The 22,467-nt window shown below is 44.4% G+C and overlaps 1 protein-coding gene across 2 annotated transcripts in view; it reads right to left on the bottom strand.

Annotated features, from left to right (window-relative positions):
* The window catches only part of RABGEF1 (RAB guanine nucleotide exchange factor 1), a 587,842-nt gene that overhangs the window by 207,313 nt on the left and 358,062 nt on the right, over positions 1-22,467 (bottom strand). For both annotated transcript variants that reach the window (XM_044054238.1, XM_044054237.1), the window contains exon 6: positions 16,952-17,084. In XM_044054238.1, coding sequence (XP_043910173.1) covers positions 16,952-17,084 — 133 coding nt within the window. The remainder of the gene's footprint in view (positions 1-16,951; positions 17,085-22,467) is intronic.

Genomic DNA, 22,467 nt, shown 5'->3' with positions numbered 1-22,467 from the left:
TGGGCAAAGGACAGAAATAACTGGGGGGGTCATTTCTGATGGCCCCTTGTTTTAGGAACACAGAACCTCAATTGCTTGTGCATGTTTAAGGTATGAAGCAAATATCCCTCCCTCCCGGTTAAGTGCTTGGGAAAGAACATGCAGATGTGTGGGTTGGTTTACGTTCAATTCAGATGCTACCCTGGTGAGAAAGGAAAGATTGCTACAAATAAAACTAAGATGACAGTGCATCTAACTCAGAAATTCTCCTGGCTGAAGTTTCTGCCACAAGAAAATAGTTTCTAAGCTAGGAGTTTTAAAGAAGTGGTAGATGTTGGCTCAAAGTGGGCCTTTAAGGCCTCCATCACAAAATCTGGGTACCCTGGAGGAACTGGTTGTTTGACTGGCAGACAAGGTAGGAAAGTATCCACTAAGAAAGGCCTTATAAGAGGCTAATAAACAGGAGTCAATGTCTTTCTGAAAATTAAAAATTGCAGCTAGTTGCATATTCACAGTCAAATAGCTGGAACCCAAAGAAAAGAGTTGCAGGAGGAAGAGAAGTACCTCAGCAATGGATGCACTGATGGGATTTATTCAAAGAGCAATTACTTAACTAGCAAAATGTGTCCATTTGCTCTTGTAAAGTATGAGTAGAAGCTCTCTGGAAGGCAGAAAGAATATGAACCATCTCTTGAGACAATAAAGGGTCTCTGGCCATTATCGGAACTTGAAAACACTGCAATTAGTTTGAAGTTGAGAAGATCCAGGTGAAGCAATCTGGATGGGTGTGAAAGAAGATTCTTCTTGGGATTCAATTGCCAGGGGAATGCCCTGATGTGAGGCCTGAGAAGGGGAAATAGATTTGTGTAGGCCACAATGGAGTGATGAGAGTCACAGTAGCTTTGCATCTGACTGCATTGTGAATAAAACTAGACATCAGGGGAAGCAAGAACTTAAAGGAACCCAGTTGGCCATTGTCTGACCAAAGAACCTCTCTGGGACTGCCCCCTTTAGGTTATTTAGGGCAAAGTAATTACTGCTCTTTGTTGGAAGGTGAAAAGTTCACAGCAAGGATAACCCCATTTGCAAGAGATATGATGTGCCATTTGTGGATTGGCAGACCACTACTGAGGCAAGAGAACAGATCTGCTAAGCCTGTTGGTGAGAGTTAGTCATTACAAGAATGTGTACTGTTGTCAAGAAATAATGCAAAACAACCATCTACTCTCATAGCTTCTTGCCATAGGGGGTGGGATCAGGTTCCTATTTTTTTGTTGATGTACCAAACTGTCATGTTGTCCATTTGGATGGAAAAATAAACCAGAGGCAAGCAGTCCCTGCAATGCCGAGATGACTGCCTCTATCTCCACAGAACTGATGTGAAGACTGGCCTCCTGCCCTGACCATCTGCCTTCGACTATTCTCTCCTGATAATATGCCACCCCCCCCAAGGAGGTGGTTTCCATGATCACTATGACAGAAGATGGGGCAAAAGGAAAAGCCTCCCATGTAATAACAGTGAGGATGTCAGCCATTAATGAAGCTAATTTCTACAGAGATTAGAGATTCACATGGGTAATGACAGTGAATCCTCCATCTGTAACCACTATGTCCTGAGTAGCCACTCTAAGATCCTCAAGTGGAAATGGGCAGAGAGGACCATAAGAATAGCGGAGATCATGAAGTGTAAAACTTAAACACCAGCACCCCGAACTGCAAGCCCTAATGACTGGATTCTTTCTTGGGGGGGGGGGATAGTAATGGACCAGGGGTCCATGTAACATTTGAACTGTATGGACTGTGTCGGCTGCAGCTCTGACTTCTTAGAGTTGGCTGAAATTCCCAAGGACAGGCACAGTTGCAGCCCCTGGCCTTGACAAGGGATTCCTTTGATGCAGCAGCGAGAAGACAGTTATCTAGATATGGGAAAACTCTGATCCTGAGTAAACTCAAGTTTGTTGGTTCCAAGGTCATGCACTTGATGTACACCTGAGATGCTCTGGTTAGACTGAATTACACGTCTCTGAACTGAAAGTGACTGGCTACCAGGTAGAAGCATAGAAACCTTCTGGATGTTCTTGCAATCATGATATGGAGGATGAGCATTCTAGAAGTCAACAGAGTACATTCAATCTTGAGGGGGGGGGGGTGGATTTTGTGCCCATAGTGAAGACATTTCTTAAAGATTTTTCCCCGGTTATTGAAAATGATCACAGCACAACTCGGATACAAAAGAAAAAAGGAAACCAACTAGAATACTGCACAAAAAAGGAAGTTATGTACTCACCATAATGTTCCATCTGTGTTGTCCATCTTCGTTCATTCTTGATGAATGGGATTCTGTTCCGATCCTTGAAACAGCTCGGCTGTCACAGCTCACCCCAGCCAAAAGCTCTTGAGCTAAGACTTTTCCCACAATGCCCCTTATCCATCATCTCAGATAGAGTTTGCAGACAATAGCAAGAGTATACGCAGAAGCAATGCTCAGCGTAAAAACCCTATGACAACCTAGGGGTTCGATCCCCCAGGAAATTTACAGGATGGGGAAGGTGGGTGGAATGTCAAGAATGAAGACCATCAACAACACAGATGGAACGTTATGGTGAGTACAAAATTCTTTATCTGATGTCAATTTTCGTTCATTCATGACGAATGGGACAGAGTCCCCAGCTACTTTAGCTCTTGGATGGCCTTATTGCAGGATATTCCTGAGAACTACAGAGCCAAAGGATGCACTTCCCCTGGATACTATATCCACTTTGTAATGACCGATAGAGGCATGAGGCGTAGCCCAAGTTGCAGCTGCACAAATTTTGTCCATAGAGGCTTTTGAATGAAAAACTACTGAAGTGGCAACTGATCTGGTTGAATGTGCTTTAATAGATGCAGGTAACTTATGGTTGGTATGTGCATAAAGTAACACAATCTCTCAGGCATTTTGATAAGGTCACTTTTGGTACAGCTTGTCTGACCGTTGGACCAGAAAAGGAAATTAACAGTTGATATGATTTCCTGGACTCTAGTCCTGTTCAGATAAACACACAATTGCTTGTGAACATCAAGTGTAAAGAATATTCACCTTTGTTGGAAAACTATGGGAAAGAAAACTGGTAAATAAATAGCCTCATTAATATTGGATTCAGAGACCACCTTAGGAAGGAAGGGTTAGTTCTCAATAACACCCTGTCTTTATAAAAGAGGATATAGGGGGACTTCTCACAAAATGTCTGGATCTCAGAGAATCTCCTGGCGGAAGTGATGGCTACTAGAAAAAGTTTTTCATGAAAGGAATTTAAGGCGGCAAGTAGCTGCTGGTTCAAAGGGAGGTAGTACTAAAGTCTGCGTGGAGCTATGGGATCTTTATACAGAGGTTTTAGCAGTAAGGTATCTTTGAGAAAAAATTTGCACAGGCAATAGGAAATTAGAGGACTGTCATCCAAGCCATTATGAAAATTGGAAATGGCTAACTGAACTCTGAGCAAGGAGCTTCAGCTTCCACCATTAAACAGAGTGGCTAAAAATAGCAAAACGTTTACAACAAGCACCGAAAATGGATCCAAATTGTTTTCAGAGGTCCAAACTGAAAATCTCCTCCATTTACTGGAATACAGTCTCCTGGTGGAAGGCCTATGGGAGGTCAGAAGAATCTTTTGTACTGGGAAAGATATTATTCTGCCTGGCAATTAATGGAATTGAAGGAACAAAGCTGTGTGATTGGTGGACCAATCTCTTAGGGTGAGACAGCAGGTCTGGTACTGGGTCCAGAATCCACATTTGGTGAATCAAGTAAGGCCACAGAAAGGAAATCAAATTTACCTGGGCCAAAAGGAGCACTGAAAATCACTTTGCTTTGCAACCTTTGGGCTTTCTTTAGGAACAGGGGGTATGAGAGGAAATGAGGGAAAGGCATAAAAGAAGACCAGAAGGTCAATAGAGAAGGAGAGAGCCTCTCAGGGACTCACCCTGAGTGGGGGGAGGTCAGGGCAAAGTAGCTGCTGCACTTGTTCATTAGAGAGGCAAAGAGATTGCAGCAAGACTGGCTCCAGTGGCGAAAAACTTCCATCGCCACTCTGGGACTGAGAGACCATTCGTGAGGCAGAATAATGTGTCTGTACAGCTTGTCCACTATCACGCTGGAACTCCTCAGGATATGCATTGCTACAAGAAAGCGGTTGGAAGCTATCGCCCATTGCCACACAATGACAGCTTCCCAGCAAAAGGGATAGGATTTGGTTCCCCCTTATTTGTTGATATACCATACCACTGACATGCTGTCTGACTGGATCGCAACTGTTCCTAGAGGAAGACCACACCAAAAGGCTTGCAACGCTAGAAGCACTGCCCTCATTTCCAGGACATTGATGTGCAAGTTGGCCACTTGTGGAAACCAAGTGCCTTGCACTGTTCTTCCCAGATAATGCCCCCCCCCCCCCAATCTGGGAGGCATCCGTGGTCACTATGGCCTTGGCATGTGGCGAAACAGAGGCGGCTCATTAAGATTTCTTCTGACTGCATCCACTGGGACAGCTCCTTTCTACAATGTCATGTTATTAAGATTGGGTGAGTCATCTGATCAGAAAGAATGGACCACTGGGAGGTCAGAAACCACTTAAGTATCCTCATGTGAAATCTCAGCAAGGGGACTACGGTGATGGCAGCTGCCACAGATCCTAGGGCTTGGAGGACAAGTAGAGCAGGCAAGTTTTTTTTTTTTTTTACCAGAACGAGCTGCACTTGAGACGTTATTTTTTGGAGCCTGTGAAAGGGTAGAGAATCTATAGAGGAAACTGTGCTGAGGCAGGCTCCTATGAATTCTAGGTCCTGAGTGGGAGACAGCTGTGACCTTTCGTAGTTGACTTATGCCCGGGGCACTGAACAAGTGTATGATGAAGTTTGTGGCTTGCAGCAGTAGATGCCTGGTAGGGGCAAGCAAGAGCCAGTAGTCTAGATAAGGAAACACCTGGAATCCGTGTAATCTCATGTGAGCTGTGACTGCTGCCATGCATTTGGTGAACACCCTGGGGCTGTGGTGCGCGAGGCTAAAGGGCATGCTCTGAACTAGTAATGACTGGCCCCTAGCCGAAAGTGGAGAAATCTTCTTGAGCATTTGTCCATCTTTATGTGGTAATACACATCTTGAAAGGTCCAACAGAGCACATCCAATCGTTTTCCCCTTGAAAGGGGAGAAAAGACTGAACCATGACCATCAGGAATTTTGTCTGCTTAAAGTTGCACAGAAGGCCAAGGTCCAGTATTGGCCTCCAGTCCCCTATCTTCTTTGGCACTAAAAGGAACCTGGAGTATAATCTGGATCCTACCTGGTCTGGTGGGACTTCTTGGATGACGCTTTTTTCTAGCGGCTTTTAAACCATTATGGCTGCTTGATCCCTCTGACTGGGTGGAACATTGGGAATTTTTCTCAGAGATCTCGGCATAAGGGTGAAGAGAATATGATAACCTCTGGTAATGATTGATTCTCTGCACCCAAGTATTGAAGGTTATTTTGTAGCCAGGCTGTCGAGTGCAGTGAGTTCCTCCCCCAACTGCTTCCAGAGGTAAGCAAATCAGGCCTCCTTTCAGGAGCTCTGATAGGGTTGTCCATAGGAGTCTCTGGAACCCTGGTTTCACAGGCCTCCTCTGCTCGCGGTCAGAGTCTTCCATCTGAGCTCTTCCGTCTAGCTCAAGGGGAGTCGCCATCATGCGCCTTGGAAAGGCCCCTGGGACTTTTTGAACCACATCTTTCCACTCCTCCGATTCCTGGAGCAGGATCGCTGAAGAGTTGAAAAACGAATTACCACAGCAGACAGGGTCTTTTCATCTTTTTCACAACTGGCTACGGTGTCCATCATGGGGCTGAATAAAGATGATTCGTCAAAAGGAGCATCGATGAAGGAAGACTTGAAGGGCACTGCAAATTCACACAAGGGCATCCAGGTGTGGCACATCATGGCAATGCCGGAACCTGCTGCTCTGGTCATGTCTTCGGCTGCATGTGCAATAAGCCGCATGGACAAGTTCGAAATTGACTCCAGGATGGCTAGCTGAGAGGCGACCTTATCCTGAACCCCATTAGACACAGCTCCAGTAACAGTCTGACAACTCCTTAATCAGATCTCTCTGGATTCTAGTAAAATGTACCATAAAGTTCAAAGACCTGAGTGCGAAGGTCGATGAAGCGTAAACCCTCTTTCCAAATCTGTCCATCCTACACTCCCAGTTAGGAGTATGTACAGCAGGACCCTCACTGGTGAGTTCCTTCTTGGTGGCAGCTGCCCCTACCATGGCATCTACTGCTAAACCCTTAGCCCAATATTGGTGGTCCTCCAGGGAGAAAGAATTTTGTCTGGTCTCTGGGGAATAGGCTCTATGGAATCAGGGGCCTTCCAAGCCCTCTGCTCTATTAGCCTAATAAGACAGTAAGAGGGTGGGGTCACCCAGGAAGTAGAAGGTCAAGCACCGAATGCTTGAATATGAATTCCTCTGAGGTTGTGTCTTGGGACTTCCACTTCTCCCCTCTGCTTGAGGATCTCTAGGATGTCTCCAAATGAGACATCTTCACGGGGTGACCAGGGGGAACTTACAGAGGACACAGATTTTGATGAAGGGGAGACAGATGCTTCCGGGGAATCTAGGTACTTCCTCCTACATGTCTTCTTATTGCGGGGGGGGGGGGGTCTCCTCAGTGGGGATCTCAGAGGAAGATTCCAAAGAAGAGGGGCCCTGTGCAGGGGTAACAAAGCTTCGGTGCTCACTGTTCTGTTGTAGGGACTGGTGTTGGCTCTGGGACAGAAGACATGGTAATATGACACTCCAATGCAAGAGGAACCAGCTGAGAGCCCACAGAGGCCAAAACTCTCTCCATAACCTGGAAGGCAGGACCCCTCAAAGAGGAGTGGGAGCCCAGAACAGAGAAAGACCACCTCAGAACTGAGGTCACATCCTGCTACAAAAGATAGCCTTCCGAGGCAGGAGCCGGAGAAGAACCTGCAACTGAAAGCCCCAAGAGCAAAGGTCGGCTCAGCATAAAAACAGGCGCCAATCCAAGACCCTTGGAACCAGCAGCTGAGTCTCTGCTCCAAAAATCTACTGTTTCGAGGAGGGAACCGAAGTCAGAGCCACATTCAGTGCCAACAAAGGGATGCCTAATGGCAGAGGCAGCTGGCACTGGGAGGATCAAAGTGCTAAGCTCCGAAGCTCCGGTGGAAGTCGGAGGGAGAGAGAGTGTAGGAGTCCTTGTAGAAGATACTCCAACTCCAGAAGGGAGAGAGGCTTGAGAAGGGACAGGGATACCTCTGGCCACCAAAAGCTGACCCACCAATCTCAAGATATCTACCTCAGAGAGACTCCTGGAGGACCGAATTGAAAAACCTGAAAGGGACTCTGGTTGTTCCAGGAAAGGACTGGGCAACTGGCCCGCAAAGGGGTCTATGGAAGTTGAATACCTTGTCCTGGGAGGAACCTGTTTTGGTATTGGCAGTAAGGGAGTGAGTAAAGCCTGCTGAGGTGCCGGAGAGGTCAGCACCAAACTAGAAACCAAAGACACCAGTGTCGAAGGCACTGTAGTAGTAGCAATCAGTGCCAAGAAGTCTTGAACTTGTAGTTTTGGTACCTTAGCTTTAGGTTCCGAGGAGGTAGTTGGAACTGGAGTCTTATGTTTTGGGGCCACTGGTGCCATGGGATCTGCAGGCACCAAGTGGCTCAGATTTAAAAAAGTCAAACTTTTACTGACATGGTTTAGAGCAAGAAAAAGGATCCCCAACGGGGTACTTAGCTTAGTTGAAGAAATTGGATCTGAAACTCCAAAATGAAAATTTCAGGAGTCTGCTGACTGGCACTTGCGAACTGCTTCTGCTTCGAGCACCACACGGCAAGAAAGGCTGATGTAATGGCGTCGGCTGCATGCTTTATACCCTTGACTACCTGACATCATGGAAGATAAGACAGCAACCGACCCAGGACACAAGACATTGATAATCAGGCCGACTGAGGGCTACTGCAAGCAGATAACCCAAATGTGATGACTGCAACAGTGAAACACGAACAACATCTACACGAAACCAGAATGGGGCAACGAAGATCACCTTGCATCTCAACCGACTTGCTTTCTTTAACAATAGGGGTATCAAGGGAACTGTTGGATAAGCACAGAGGAGACCCGTGGGCCAATCATGAGTCAGAGTGTCTCTCGGGGACTCCCCCCTCTGGGGAAAAAGGGCAAAAAAGCTGCTGTATTTGTTGTTGGAAGGGGAGGCGAAAAGATCACAGCAAGGCTGGCACCATCGGCTGAAAATTTCTGCCATCACTTTGGAATTGAGAGACCACTCGTGTGGACGGAGAATGCATCTGCTCAGCCTGTCCGCAATCACGGTGGAACTCCCTGGGATATGCGTTGCTATAAGAAACAGGTCGGAAGCTATCGCCCAGTGCCAAATTCTCATGGCCTCTCGACAGAGTAGGATTTGGTTCCTCCTTGTTTATGTACCAGACTACTGACATATTGTCTGACTGAATCACAATCGTTCCTGATGGAAGGAGTGGATGTAATGCCTGCCATGCCAACAGCACCGCTCTTAACTCCAGAACACTGATATGCAAGTTGGCCTCTAAGCTTGACCACATGCGTTGGACTGTCTTTCCTGGAAATGCCCCCCCCTATCAAGGAAGAGTCTGTGTCTGAAAATGGCGAAACCAAAGTTCTACATCTGGCCTCATCCACCAGAGGAGATCTTGCTTGCTACATCTGGCCTCATCCACCAGAGAATATCTTGCTTGCAAGAGTTGGTTATGAGGATCTGTGAGCTCAGGGGGTGAAGATTTGCCAACCACTGGGACAAGAGGAACCACTGCAACAGTCTCATGTGTAACCTTGCCAGAGGGACTATCGGAATGGCTGCAGCCATGGACCCTAGAGCCTGGAGAACTTCCCCTGCTGACACCTTTCTTTGAAAGAGTATCGTACATACTTGCAATCTTAACCTCCGAAGCCTGTGAGCCGGCAGAGATACCAGGCATGTTCGAGTACTGAAAACTGCCCCTGTAAATTCCAGCAGTTGGGCAGGTTGTAAGTTGGATTTCCCCAATGTGCAGTGATGCCTAGGGACTCCCCTAGTGAGTGTGTGTAATGGAGGGCCATGGTCAGAAGACGCTTGGTGGGGGTGGAAATAGTCTAAATATGGAAACACCTGTAATCCTTGAAGACTCAGATGAGTTGTCACCACTGCTAGACATTTTGTGAACACTCTGGGGGGCTGTCAAGAGACCGAATGGCAGGGCACGGAACTGGTAATGACTGGCTCCTAGCCGGAAACTAAGGAGACTCCTGGAGCATTTGTCCATTTTGATGTGGTAATACGCATTCCAGAGGTATATTGAGCACATCCAAACATCCTCCCGTAAAAATGGGACAATGGATTGAATAGTGACCATGCAGAATTTGGTATGTACTACTGATTTGTTTAAATGGCAGAGATCCAGAATGGGTCTCCAGACCCCAGTCTTTTTTGGCACCAAAAAGAATCTTGAGTAAAAACCAGATCTGCATTGGTCTGGAAGGACGACTCTTGACACAGCTTTCTTATCTCTAAAGCCGCTTCTTCCCTTTGATTGGGTGAGACACTGGGAAGGTTTTGGATGGGAGGATACAGGGATGTAGTAGCCTCTGGAGATTATTCTCTGCACCCATCGATCATTTGAGATAGAGCACCAGGCAATTTGGTACAGAGAAAAATGAGCACCGACTGCTTCCAAAGGAAAGCAATCTGGCAATGCTTCAGGAGCGTTGATAAGACTGCCCAGAGAAAGAATCTCTGGAGTCTTGGTTTCGGGACCCTCTCTGCCCCTAAAAGGGTGTCTTCCACCAATGCAGCCCCCTCTGCCTCTAGGGGAATCCTCGCCACGTGCGTTACGGAAAGGACCTTGAGATTTCTTGCGCCAGATTTTCCCACTCCTTTGGTTCCTGGAAAAAGAACGTTGGGGCTTGGAAAAATGTAGGCCAATGGCAGACAAAGTCTTTCCATCCTGCTCACACCTGGCCAGTGTGTCCTTTTACTTTAGAACCAAATAAGGAAGATTGGTTCTATAGGGGTGTTCAAAAAGGAAGACTTGAAGGAGTCCGCGAGGTCACAGATGCGCATCCAGGCATGATGCCTCCAGACTATGCCTGCACCCACAGGCCCCTTTGATTGCATGGGTGGAGGGCAGCCTCATGGACGAATTGGAGATAGATTCAAGGTTGGCAAGTTGAGAGGCAACCTTGTCTTGTGCCCCATCAGAAACTTGAACCGCGAGAGCTCCAGAAAGTTTGGCAATCAAATATCTTTGGAGTCTCGTGAAATGTGCCAAGTAGTTCAGGGACCTGACAGCAAAGGTCACTGAAATAAATACTCGCTTACCCAATCTGTCCACAGCCCAGGACTCTCAGTTGGGTGGATAGACAGTAGGACTTTCTTCCACTAGATCCTTTTGAGTGGTCATAGCCACCACAACAGCATCAACTGGCAAACCTCTGGACCAGTGGGGGTGCTATTCTGAGGGGAAAGAATCTTATCTGGTCTCCGAGGAATGGCCTCAATAGAGTCAGGGTTCTGTCATGCATGCTGCACGACAAGCTGGATTAACTCGTCAGTAGGTGGGGTCACCCAAGAGGTAGAAGGCTGAGAGCGAAAAGCCTGCAAAAAGACTCCTCTGAAGAAAGGTTAGAGGGCTTCCGGACACCCCTCTGTTTTAATATTTCCAGGATGTCTCCAAAGGAGACAGAGGATGACCATGGGGACCCCTCCCAATCATCGTAGTCCATATCCTCAGTCAAAAACTCTTCAGGAGAGACAATGTGCTTCCTCCTACATGCCCTCTTCCGAGGGGTTTCCTCAGTGGGAATATCTGAGGGTGACTTGGAAGGATAGATACCCCGAAACTGGGGATTCCCGAGGCTTCTGCTCTCGGTGCCCCGGGGAGGTGGCCCATGGTAGCTGTAGTTCAGAGGGAGCAGGGTGAAGTTCTGACGGAGCGCTTCCCAGAGCAATCACCCTCTCAATCACCCGGACAGTAGGCCCGCCTGAAGAGGAATGGGAGCCCGGAACAGAGAAGGACAACCTCGGAACTGGGGTCACACCCCACTCCGCCGGGGCCATTCACAGGGGATGGAGCATTAAAAGCAGGATTAGAGGCAGACGTTATCCCTGGATCCAAGGACGGAACCGATAAAACACTCGGAACCGTGCTCAGGACTGAGGACTCCACGATTCTGAGGAAGGGACGGTTCCGATGGAACCAAAACCCAAAGGGGTGGCCTTGAAGCCTCAGTGAGAGTCACTGTTGGTGCCAAGGAATGGGTTTCCACAAAGGATGTCAGAGCAATGGGCTTTGGAACCAACGGATCCGAATGAGGAGTATACGTTGGAGTCCTGGCTGAGATAGACTCAAACCCCAAGGGGGGTGAGTCTAAGGAACATTTTGTTATCCCTCTGGCTGTCAACAGCTGATCTAACAGGTGCATCACATCAAATTCAGAAAGACTCCTGGTGGACCTCATGGACACTCCTGAAGGGGAGTTGGGTCCGTCCAGAAAGGGACTGTACATCTGACCTATGAATAGGTCCGATGAAGGGGAGTATCGGGTCTGTGGTGTCTGAGCTAGTGGCACCAGCCTCTAATCTGGAGACGGGTAGTAAAAGAATCAGTGGAGTACAAAAAGGACTCTGTGCTGAGGAGGCACTCAGAGTTGAAGTTATCCGCTCCAAAGGGACTGCATGGGTCAAAACTGCTTTTGGTGTGGTAAAAGGTGAAGCCGGTGCCATAGCTGTTATCGAAGGTAAGGTCAGAGCCGTAGTTGAATTGGAAGGCAAGGTCAGTGCTGAAGGTGGCACCGATGTCGGAAATCCTGTAATGTCGGAAATCCTGTAATGTCCATGACTTCGGTCAATGTGGCAACAGGAGTAGAGCTCGGAACGGTAGTCTGAGCCAATGAAGCAATCCTATGCTCCGATGAAGATTTGTGGGCCTTATGTTTGTGAGACTTGCCCTCATCACCAGCTGGTGAAGAGGGATCCGAATGGGGACGTTTCTTGTCCTTCAATGGAGGGGTTGTTGAGACCTCAGACACAGAAAGGACCTCTGAGAAAGGAAAAACTAGAAGGCCTTTCAGAATCAATTTTTCCTTTCATTCAGCGTCCGCTGACTAAAACTTTAACAAATCTGGCAAGGAGGTTTAACAGAGGTGAGAAACCCCCAAACAATCAACACAGTTGTCGTGCGAGTCATTGCTGGGGAGTTTACCATTGCAAGAGGTGCAATGTTTAAACCTCGATGTCCCTTTTTGTCAGACATTTTCAAACACAAAAAATTCACACACTACTAGTACCTAAAAGTAAGAAGAAAGAGAAAGAAGATACCAATGATGGTATCAAGGAATACCACAAGGGTAAGGACAGTGCGTACCAACGATAGTAAAAGAAATACCCAATGGGTAGAGCTAGTTAGATGTAATGAGAATAAGAGAGTGAAATTAGGAAAAAAGTTCAAAAATACACAATTATCAATAAAATATAACACTTAGCTTGAGATGTGAGGTAACAGGGAGGAGGGCATTTGCAAGTAGCAGCTTAACTCGAGAGATTTTGGTGTATGCAAGCTTGGTATTAGGCCAATACGGTTCCGAGGGCTCAGAACTGGACACATCAGTGATGAATGGGAAGAAGATTAAAATCAGATTAATAGTTTTGGTATACTGGCAGGCTAGAGGGGCATTATTGCCCATGCCTGAAATATTTGTATGTATATAAATGTAATGATGCTCTTCAGAGTCCCTCCCAGGACAGACAGAAAAAAAAAATGTCTGCTTTGGCTCCAGAGTAGGCAACCTAAGCCTTCCACCTGGCAAACGCTAACAATCAGGTTCTGCAACCGGAAAGGAAATAATTTGCTAAGAATGGGGTTGATTCTACAGAGGACTGTGTAGGGCCATGGTTTGACATCAATTCATGTTGCCCATGGGAGACCTCCCACACTAGCAAAGGCAGACAAAAAGAGTTAATTACCTAATGTCTAGATTTTAATGTTTCACTGTGACTCAGGCTCAGTATCCAATTGGTGGGTCAGTTAGAGCTCAATTCCTGTGTTCCTAGTCTTGTAGACACTATCCTTGAACCTATCTACAGTAAATTAGTTTTAAACTCATTCAAAATTCCTGCTGGCTTAATTAAACTGGGATCTTACTCTAGACCTTAGCCACTCATTTGTGGAAATGAGCTCTTAATAGTCATATTTTGTCTTCTCACATACAGTGAAATGCTACTGTTCTTTTGTGGTGGTCAATTAACTCCATTCCTAATACACCTCAGGTAATTTCCCTTTTGCATTTTATATGCCCTTATCAGGTTTCCTTGAATAAGGCTACAATCTATGGAGTGAAGTTTTAAGGTGGCTAATTTTTCCCTATGCTGTCTGTTTTTTTTTTTTTCAAAGGGTACACCTTTTCTGTATAACATTTTTTGTATTTTTTAAGTTGTCCACACACTTTTACACAATGGCAACAGCACTTTCCTATTCCTTGATGTTTTAGTCCTTAAGATTAAACTTAGCATGAAGTAACATTTCTTATGTGCAGCACTGGCATGTTCTCCAAAGCTTACATGATTGGTCATTAATGCTCCTAGATCCTTGATTTCTTATGCCTTCCCCAAAATATTTCCATCTATTGCATATGCATACTGATTATTGTTCATACCATACATTAAATTCTGTCTCACTGGTTGCATTCCATATCTTCAGGATTTCCAAATATTTTTGACTTTTCCTGTTATTATCTAACTTTGACACTATGCATCCTATTTTGGTACTGTCAGCAAATTTCTGCATCCAACACACATCTACTGATGGCATGGTTACGATAAAGAAACTGAACAGAAAGGACGGAAGGAATTGCACAGCTGACATTGGTGAAGGCACATCCATGAATGTAAATACACTAATCTCTTTTCTGCTCAAAAGATCAAATGAAAGGGCCACATGTTTTATCAGTTACTGAGATACAAGTCAAAGTTACCTCTTCAGCCTACTTCACAAATTTTACTGGGGTTAGCCCTGTCAGTTCTACACATAGCAAATGACACAGTTAACAAGGTAAAGTCCAGTGATCAGAAACACTAGGCAGGTAATAGTAAGCAGCAAACATGTTAAGCCACCTCAACAACGGCTAGAGATTTTACAGCACATAGGGAGTTTGGGGAGAAGAATCTTCAGTCCTGAGTGTGACCAATGAGCCTGCACGTGAGAGGAACCACCTCACAGAAGATAGTTGTGAACAATCATGTGCCAAATGCTCAGTGTAGTGTGACGTGGTACAACCAACCATGGACACAATCTCCATGGTAGCTGCTGTAGTGCTCTCATATCAAGTTTATGACTGCCATTAGCTGATAACTACTTGTTAGTCAAAGGGAACAGACAGCATGACAACTACCCACAGCAGAAGCTTCTTAAGTCAGATCTGCCTTTTCCTCTTAAGTGCAAAACAAACAGCAGCAAGCATCAGTCACAGCAGAAACAGATAATGTGCATTATATTAAACCAGCCAAAGGATAGGCAAAGACACCTGTAATTCCTGAATGGCCAACATTGTTAATGGACTCTACAGATGAGCTTATGATCAGACAATGGGCATGGCTGAGATCATGGAAGGTACATTCACAAATGTAAATGTATTAATCTCTTTCCTGTCTAAAAGAAACAATGAAAGCTCCTTACCTTTGTCAGCCACTGAAAAAAGTTTCAAACTTATTTCTGCCTACTTCACGTGTTTCTCTAAAACCATTAACACAGCTCGTTTTTCTACTTTGAAGGATTATGTCTCAAGTTCGTTTTTACAGTGGGGATCTTTTTTCTCAGACAGCCTCTCCAGAACTTTCAGATGGATGAAGTGCTTTTCTTCTTTCCTTCCCTTTGCCTTATTTACCTCTTTTTCAATGGCACCTTCAACTCCTGCTTACTTGCCTGCCAGTTTCAGGAAGGCAAGCATCAAGCACCTACAAGTTTTCCTGCTTCTTGTGGCCTCACTGAACTTTTTACAGATTTCAAAATCCACATTAATGCTCCCAGTGTCTAAACAGATTACACTGTGTGTGTGTCTGTAAATGTGTATAAAAATTATGTGGCACTTGCCTTCCACACATCCCAACTTGTGAGGATATCTGTGAAAGATGCTACAAAATAAAACATTAAATATTTTCTAAAAAATTAAAGTAGGTACTGAACAAAAGCCAGAATAAATGCTTATAAGCAACTGGTGAAAATATAGTTGCTAAAAGGAAAATGGTTACAAAGTTTAAGCTTCAAGGGATACCGAAAGACTGCTACAAATGGTGACAGATGACTGTCAGATCTGAAAGTATGGGTACAAGATTAAAGAAGGTGGCACACAGGAGACACAAAATGGCTAAAGCTTAACCACAGGTAATACTTTTACAATCTTGCTGACAAAAAGGACCACATGTAAGATACCATCATGCTTTATGATGAAATGATTATTTTCAAAGTATGACCATCTCCACACTGAGATGACTTAACTTGCCAAATACTTTTTACACGTTACTTAATAAAGTACTACTGAACAAATTTTCTAAATCAGTTACCTGCTTCAATAGCTTGACTACTATTTGCCAGTGGGAGGGACATGTAAGGAATTATGTGATTTAAAACTGATGGCGAAGATAGAAAAAAAACATGTCATGTGATGATTACTGGTGGGCTTTTGGAGATTTATTTTTTTACTGCAGCTCTGCCTTTCAGAGAGACGTACCTTAATAAACAATGTGAAAGGGAAGAAGAAATGCTGAACCTGAATTAAAGCTATAAGTTCAGCCACTGCATGATGGTGAGGCACATTAAATAAGGAAAAACAGAAAAAATCTTACCTCCTTGGCCTGCATGGATGACACCACAGCTCACAGATTTTGTACAATTGATTTGTGTGGTATGATAATATTATAGTATCAATTAACAATCTTAGCTTCTGAATAGGAAAATAATTTCTGGAAATCATAAATTTTAATGGGTGCTCCAACAATATTCTTTACCACAAGTGTGAAAATGGTTTGGGCAAAGGTCGCAACCATCTGCATTTGAAAGCGTTTCATATCAGTTAATGACCACCACTGCTTTGTAATGTGGTGTGTAGTTATACAAAAAGAAAGAAGGGGAACATTTTTATAATTTTATATATATATATATATATATATATATATATATATATATATATATATACATATATACATATATACACACACACACACACACACACACATACACACACATATAAAGAGCAGTACTACATGAGTATGCTCCAGTCTGACAAATGTGAGATATGCCACTGAAACAAGAGAGCCAAAGACTACAACAGCATGTTAACCTACTTGTTAACCTTATAATTTACAAAGGATACTTCAGTCTTCATCCATTTTAACAGGAAGCAGCACAGAAATCCCTGTTAAATTACTACACTGCATAATTAATTACATAAAAAGTCCCATACTGCATATGACTTACCAGTGCTGGAATAAGTAACAGACACTCAAATCAGATATGATGAAGTCTACTAAGGCAGACTTACGGACAATGTCAAACTCAAAGTCTGATTTATTTTGCCCTCTTATAAGAGGAGCTCACGTCTATTATCTCCAACTACTATAAGGTAGCACAAGAATGGAAAAGCTTTGTTCTTTCTTTCTTTTTTTTTTTTGTTAATCGCTTTTTGTTTGACCTTTTGGAAGCTGAGGTATGCAGTTTAGCATCTGCAACTGCTCCTAATGCACAAAGTTAAAACATGTTACTGAACCATTTATATTTCAGATGTCATAAGACAATTCTTCCACTTTCAAGTCAACATAATTTCCTCAAATTACATTACATATCTTTCTTAGCAATACAACGTGTTCTACAGTATATACGCATCTTCCTTATGATCATTATGCAAACTCACCTAATTCGCTTTTGAATGGCCAAATCTTTCTTTTCATCATCAGTTGATTCAGGACAAAACACATTTTTGTACAAACGAGTCATGATGTACTTCTCAATCTCATCCATTACCTTCTCTACACGATCTGCAGGTACTAAAGCAGAGAGATGGGAGAAAAGGGGTAGAAAACTGTTTCGCATAACTGATAAATTATTGCAAACTTCTTACAGAACCATATTTATTAGAATAGTATAGACATGTTAATGGCACCAATTTATAACCTTAAGGGCAGCAGAATTCCATACACCAGACTGGGGGATGCTGTCAACTATTTTAGCAAATGTTACACGTCTGTCATAAATCTCGAAGATTCCAAAATACTAACTCTGAAAATACAAAGTTTGACTACTAATAAAGTAAATGAGGGCACACTATGGTTGTGTGTAAGGTATGTTCCATAACAGCAGACCTTTCAGGAGAAATCACTAACAGTAAATCATAACATTGGTGTTTGCCCACATTCTTGTGCCCAATTTTTATGATGAGAATTTCTGAAAGCAATGGCTTTCCCTGTGACAAACCAGCACAGACCTCGTGCCTGCAAAGGTCCTGATGTAAGCAGTACAAAAATCTCCTACATAACAGCTGTATTTCTTTGCATTCTTCAGTTCTCTGACCTTGTACTCCCAACAGGGGTATATACATGTAAGTAGGCAGATATTTCTGAACTCACCAGTAGATTCATGGTGATCTGCAGTACTTTACTTCTTCAAAACAGCTCTGCTGTAACTGCAGTCTGTAGTAGTACATCCCTTGTGTTTTCAAAGCATGTGTTAAAAAAGAAGTTATGTACTCACCATAATATTCCATCAGAGTAGTTATATACTTCATTTAACCTGTGGTTATTCGGATCCGAGCTGGCAACTTTACAAGCATCTGCTCCGAGCTCCTCCCCCTTACCCTTAACCCATCACTATCTCCTGCCTTCCCTCAGATGGAGTTTGCCATGACTCAAACCAATCAGCAACTCAACTTAGAATAAACCACACATGAATATCACATGAAAAGGTTCGGGGGAAGGAGGGTGGGGAAGGGTGCAGAAAAATGAAGTATAACTACTCGGATGAAACGTTCTGGTGAGTACATAAAATGAAGTTAACTACTTCAGACAAAGAAGTTATCTGCAACCTGTGGGACAGAGTCCCCAGCTACTCAAACTCCTGGGAGGCCCTCATGGAAGGATATTCCTAAGCACCACAGAGCCGAAGGATGCTCTCCCTCTGGAGATCAAATCCAACTTATAATGAGAAATGAAGGTATGTGACTTAGCCCAAGTTGCTGCTGCACAAATGTCGTCCAATGAGACCCTAGACCAAAAAGCAGCAGATGTCTCCATAGATCTGGTAGAATGAGCTTTAACAGGACCAGGAAGAGAGAAACCTTTGTCTTTGTAAATTTGCAAAATCCATAATGCAATCCATCTAGCTAAGGAAACCTTGGAGATGGCTTTACCCAGAAAGGACTCGGAAAAAGACACAAATAACTGGTCAGACTTACGGAAGGGTTTTGTTCTGTGTAAATAAAAATGAAGTGGTCTATGAACATCTAGCAAATGCAGTTTATATTCACCCTTGTTCTGAAAATTTGGAAAGTAATCAGGCAGGTTAATTGTTTGATTAATGTTTGATTCAGAAGCCACTTTTGGTAAGAAAGAAGGTGTTGTATGGAGAGAAACTCTATCCTTATGGAAGATCAAGTAAGAGGGCACGGCAGACAAAGCCTGAAGCTCAGAAACCCTCCTATCCGACATAATGACCACTGGGAAGGCTGTCTTCCAGGATAAGAAAGTACAGTTTTGTACCTACCATAAATGTAGATGTCCGATAGGTATGCATCTGCAGTCATCACATATGGGTTGTCCTGCCTCAGGCACCCCTTCGGTTGGCCGGATTCCAAAGTCTGGGTCCGGCGTTGGCTTATGTCGCCTCCTCCCCGACGTCAGAGTGTCTGGGGTATAAAAGTGTCAGCCGACGCCATCTTTCTCAGTTTTTCTTGCCCCAGATGCCAGGTGCCCTCTAGGAAGGCTAAATTTGGAGAAATGCAATAAAAATCCAAACATTTGCAATAATGTATGTATATAAAAAACAAATACACCATAATAGATCCCCCCAGCTAGCTAGTAGAGGGGCAAGTACCCAAGAAATACCACAGAGGGGACGGAGGGAGGGTAAACCTGACTGCAGATGCATACCTATCGGACATCTACATTTATGGTAGGTACAAAACTGTACTATGTCCTTCAAGGATGCATCTGCAGTCATCACATATGGGTAGAATACCATAGCCAATCTGGGGGTGGAGGAACTAAGAAAAGGATGGTGTAGCCAAGATACCCTGCAGGACAGCCGTAGCAAAGCCTGCTCTGGATCTGGAATATAAAGGTAAATTGTAATGCTTGGTAAATGTATGCACGGAGCTCCATGTGGCAGCTTCTAAAATGTCCTTGATAGCCACCCCTCTTAAGAAGGCTGTGGAGGTGGCTGTGGCTCTCGTAGAATGAGGTCTAATGTTAGCTGGTACAGTCTTTCCATGAAAGGAGTAACAAAAGCAAATGCAATTTCCTATCCATTTTGAAATAGTCTGTTTGGAAATTGCTTTTACTTGAGTACCAGCAGCATATGTTACCAACAGCTGGTCAGCTTTTCTGAAACCTTTAGTTCTGTCCAAGTAGTAGCGCAACTGTCTGTGAATGTCTAGGGTGTGCAGCAGTTTCTCCCCTTTGTTTTGTGGATTTGGGAAGAAGGTAGGCAAGTGAATAGCTTGATTCAAGGAAACCCTGGATACCACCTTTGACATAAATGTAGGATTAGCTCTCAATGAAACTCTGTCCTGATGAAAAATAATGAATGGCTGCACTGCCATCAAGGCCTGCAACTCCGAAACTCTTCTTGCTGAGGTTACTGCCAGCAGGAAGGCAGTCTTCCAAGAAAGGTACTGTAGATCTGCAGATGCTGCTGATTCAAATGGAGGCAGTGTTAGTTTTTCCAACACAAAGTTAAGGTCCCAAGCAGGTAGAGGTGGTTTCCGAGGAGGTTTGATGTTTTTGATTCCTCTTAGAAACTGTCTTAGTAGAGGATGAGAAAAGACAGGTGGATCAGTATTGTACTCTGCTGAAATTGCTGAAGCATGGATTTTAATAGAAGAGTAAGACAGACCATTGTGGAACATTTCTGCCAAATATTCCAGGATATGTGCCATGTTCATCACTGTCGCATCTAGGCCCTTTGTGGTGTTCCAGATGAGAAATCTTTTCCATTTTGCTGAATATGCCTTTCTTGTGGAAGGGCGGCGAGCTTCCATAATAATATCCTTCACTCTCTGGGATAGCTTATCCTGAGGAGGAGTCAAGGTATTCTCCACGCTGTTAGTTGCAAGGTTTTTAGGCTGGAATGCAGAGTTTTGTATCCGTGCTGTGTCAGTAGAAGTGGCCATAGAGGCAGAGGCCATGGTTTCGTACGCGACATGCTCCTTAGCAGTGGGTATCAGTGCTGTCTTGGCCAGTCCGGGGCTATCAGAATCACTTTTGGCTGCTCTGTCCTGATCTTCAGTAACACCTTGGTCATTAATGGAATAGGTGGAAATGCATACACTGTTAGACTTCTCCAGCTGAAAGAGGGCGTCCACCTTCCACGCTTGTGGGTGGTATGTCCTTCAGCAGAATTTCTTCAGTTGATGATTGTGGGGAGATGCAAATAGATCTATGTCCGGCCTCCCCCAAGATTGTGTTATCTGTTGGAAGATGTCTGGATGCAGCATCCATTCGTGCGCATCCATGATATTTCTGCTCAAGCTGTCCGCCAGTGTATTGTCTTTCCCTGGCAAAAACTGAGCTTGCAGCTGTATATTGAGTTTAAAGGAAAGATCCCATAGATTCATTGCCAGTCTGCAAAGTGGGTAGGAATGGGTACCCCCTTGCTTGTTTATGTACCACATCACTGTGGTGTTCTGTCCTTATTAGTAGGTGGCCTTGATGCAGAAAGAGTCTGAAGGCCTCGATTGCATGTATCACTGCTAGCATTTCTTTTTGATTTATGTGCATGCGTAGCTCCTTTCGTGACCACTGCCCTTGGATACCTCTGCCCTCCATGTGTGCTCCCCAACCTAGGTCTGAAGCGTCCGTTGTAATAGTTTGGGAGGTTTTTGGCTTTGTGAAGGGCAACCCCCTGTTGGACTGGCTGGCCTGAGCCCACCACAGAAATTCCTTTTGAAGGCATGGAATGAGTGGGATTAAAGTTTCCAAACTGTGACTGTGCTGAGTCCATAAACTCCTTAGGTACCACTGTAGCTTTCTCATATGTAGCCTTGCTTGTGGAATCAAGAGAATACACAATGCCATGTAACCCAGGGCCTGCAGGATTTTCCTTGCAGTCAGCTGAGTTTGTCTCGTCAGATTCTTGAAGTAATCAGGTAGCTGTCTGTTTTTCTTCTGTGAGATGAGCCATTTGGGTGGCTGTATCTAGATCCGCACCCAGAAAGGTTATTCTTTGGGATGGAACAAGTCTTGATTTGTGCATGTTGACTGTATATCCCAAGGCCTGTAGAAGATTGATGGCATAATTTAAGTCCTTTATCAAAGTTTGTTGGCTGTTCGCTTGTATAAGGCAGTCGTCCAGATATGGGTATATTTGAATCCCCTGAAGTCTGCAGTGTGCTATTACTGATGCCAGGCATTTCGTGAATACTCTGGGCGCAGTAGATAAGCCAAAGGGCAATGCTGAAAATTGATAATGCTCTGACCCTGCAAGAAATCTGAGGTGTCTTCTGCAACTTTGTCTGATAGGGACATGCAGGTATGCTTCCTTGAGGTCTAGAGTCACCAGCCAAGACCCCTTGCCCAGCATGGGAAGGAGTTGCTTAGAGTCAGCATTTTGAATTTTGGCACAATGAGATAAGTATTCAGTGCGGACAAGTCGAGAATTGGTCTCCATTGATGCTCTTTTCTTGGAACAAGGAATAGTCTGGAGTAAAATCCTTGGCCTTGTTCTGAAATAGGAACTTTTTCTATGGCTTTCATTTGTAGTAAGTTTGAGATTTGTTTCAAAGCCTCTGCCCTTTGATTTGGTGGCAGACCTGGCATGCCTTTTCTTTTTGGCAATGTGTGAAAATGGAACCTGTATCCGTTGTCTATTATTTGGAGTGTCCATTTGTCTCTTGTAATGCTGTGCCAATTTTTTGAGAATAAAGAAAGCTTTCCGCCCAAAGGTGCTTCTAATTGAGCCCTGGTTGGCGGAGTCAAAGCAAAGTCATTGAGTTTGTCCTTGTGCAGCAGTTGCAGGTCCTCTGGAGTGGAGGTTGCCATTGACGGCCTCTGTAGGAGCCCCTAGCTTGCCCTCTACCTCTGGCACACCTGTTCTTGCCCCTTTGAAATCTTTCTGTGTCCGGAAAGGACCAATTCTTGGAAGGGCAATTTCTGCTGAATCTTGGCGGTTGGACTTGAAGAAAATCCTTAACTGTTTGTACAGATTTTGCCTTTTCCT

The sequence above is a fragment of the Protopterus annectens genome, chromosome 13.part0 (assembly GCF_019279795.1).
Source record: "Protopterus annectens isolate FY-2018-M chromosome 13.part0, PAN1.0, whole genome shotgun sequence".
Lineage (NCBI taxonomy): Eukaryota > Metazoa > Chordata > Ceratodontiformes > Protopteridae > Protopterus > Protopterus annectens.
This window is presented reverse-complemented; position numbering and strand designations above follow the sequence as displayed.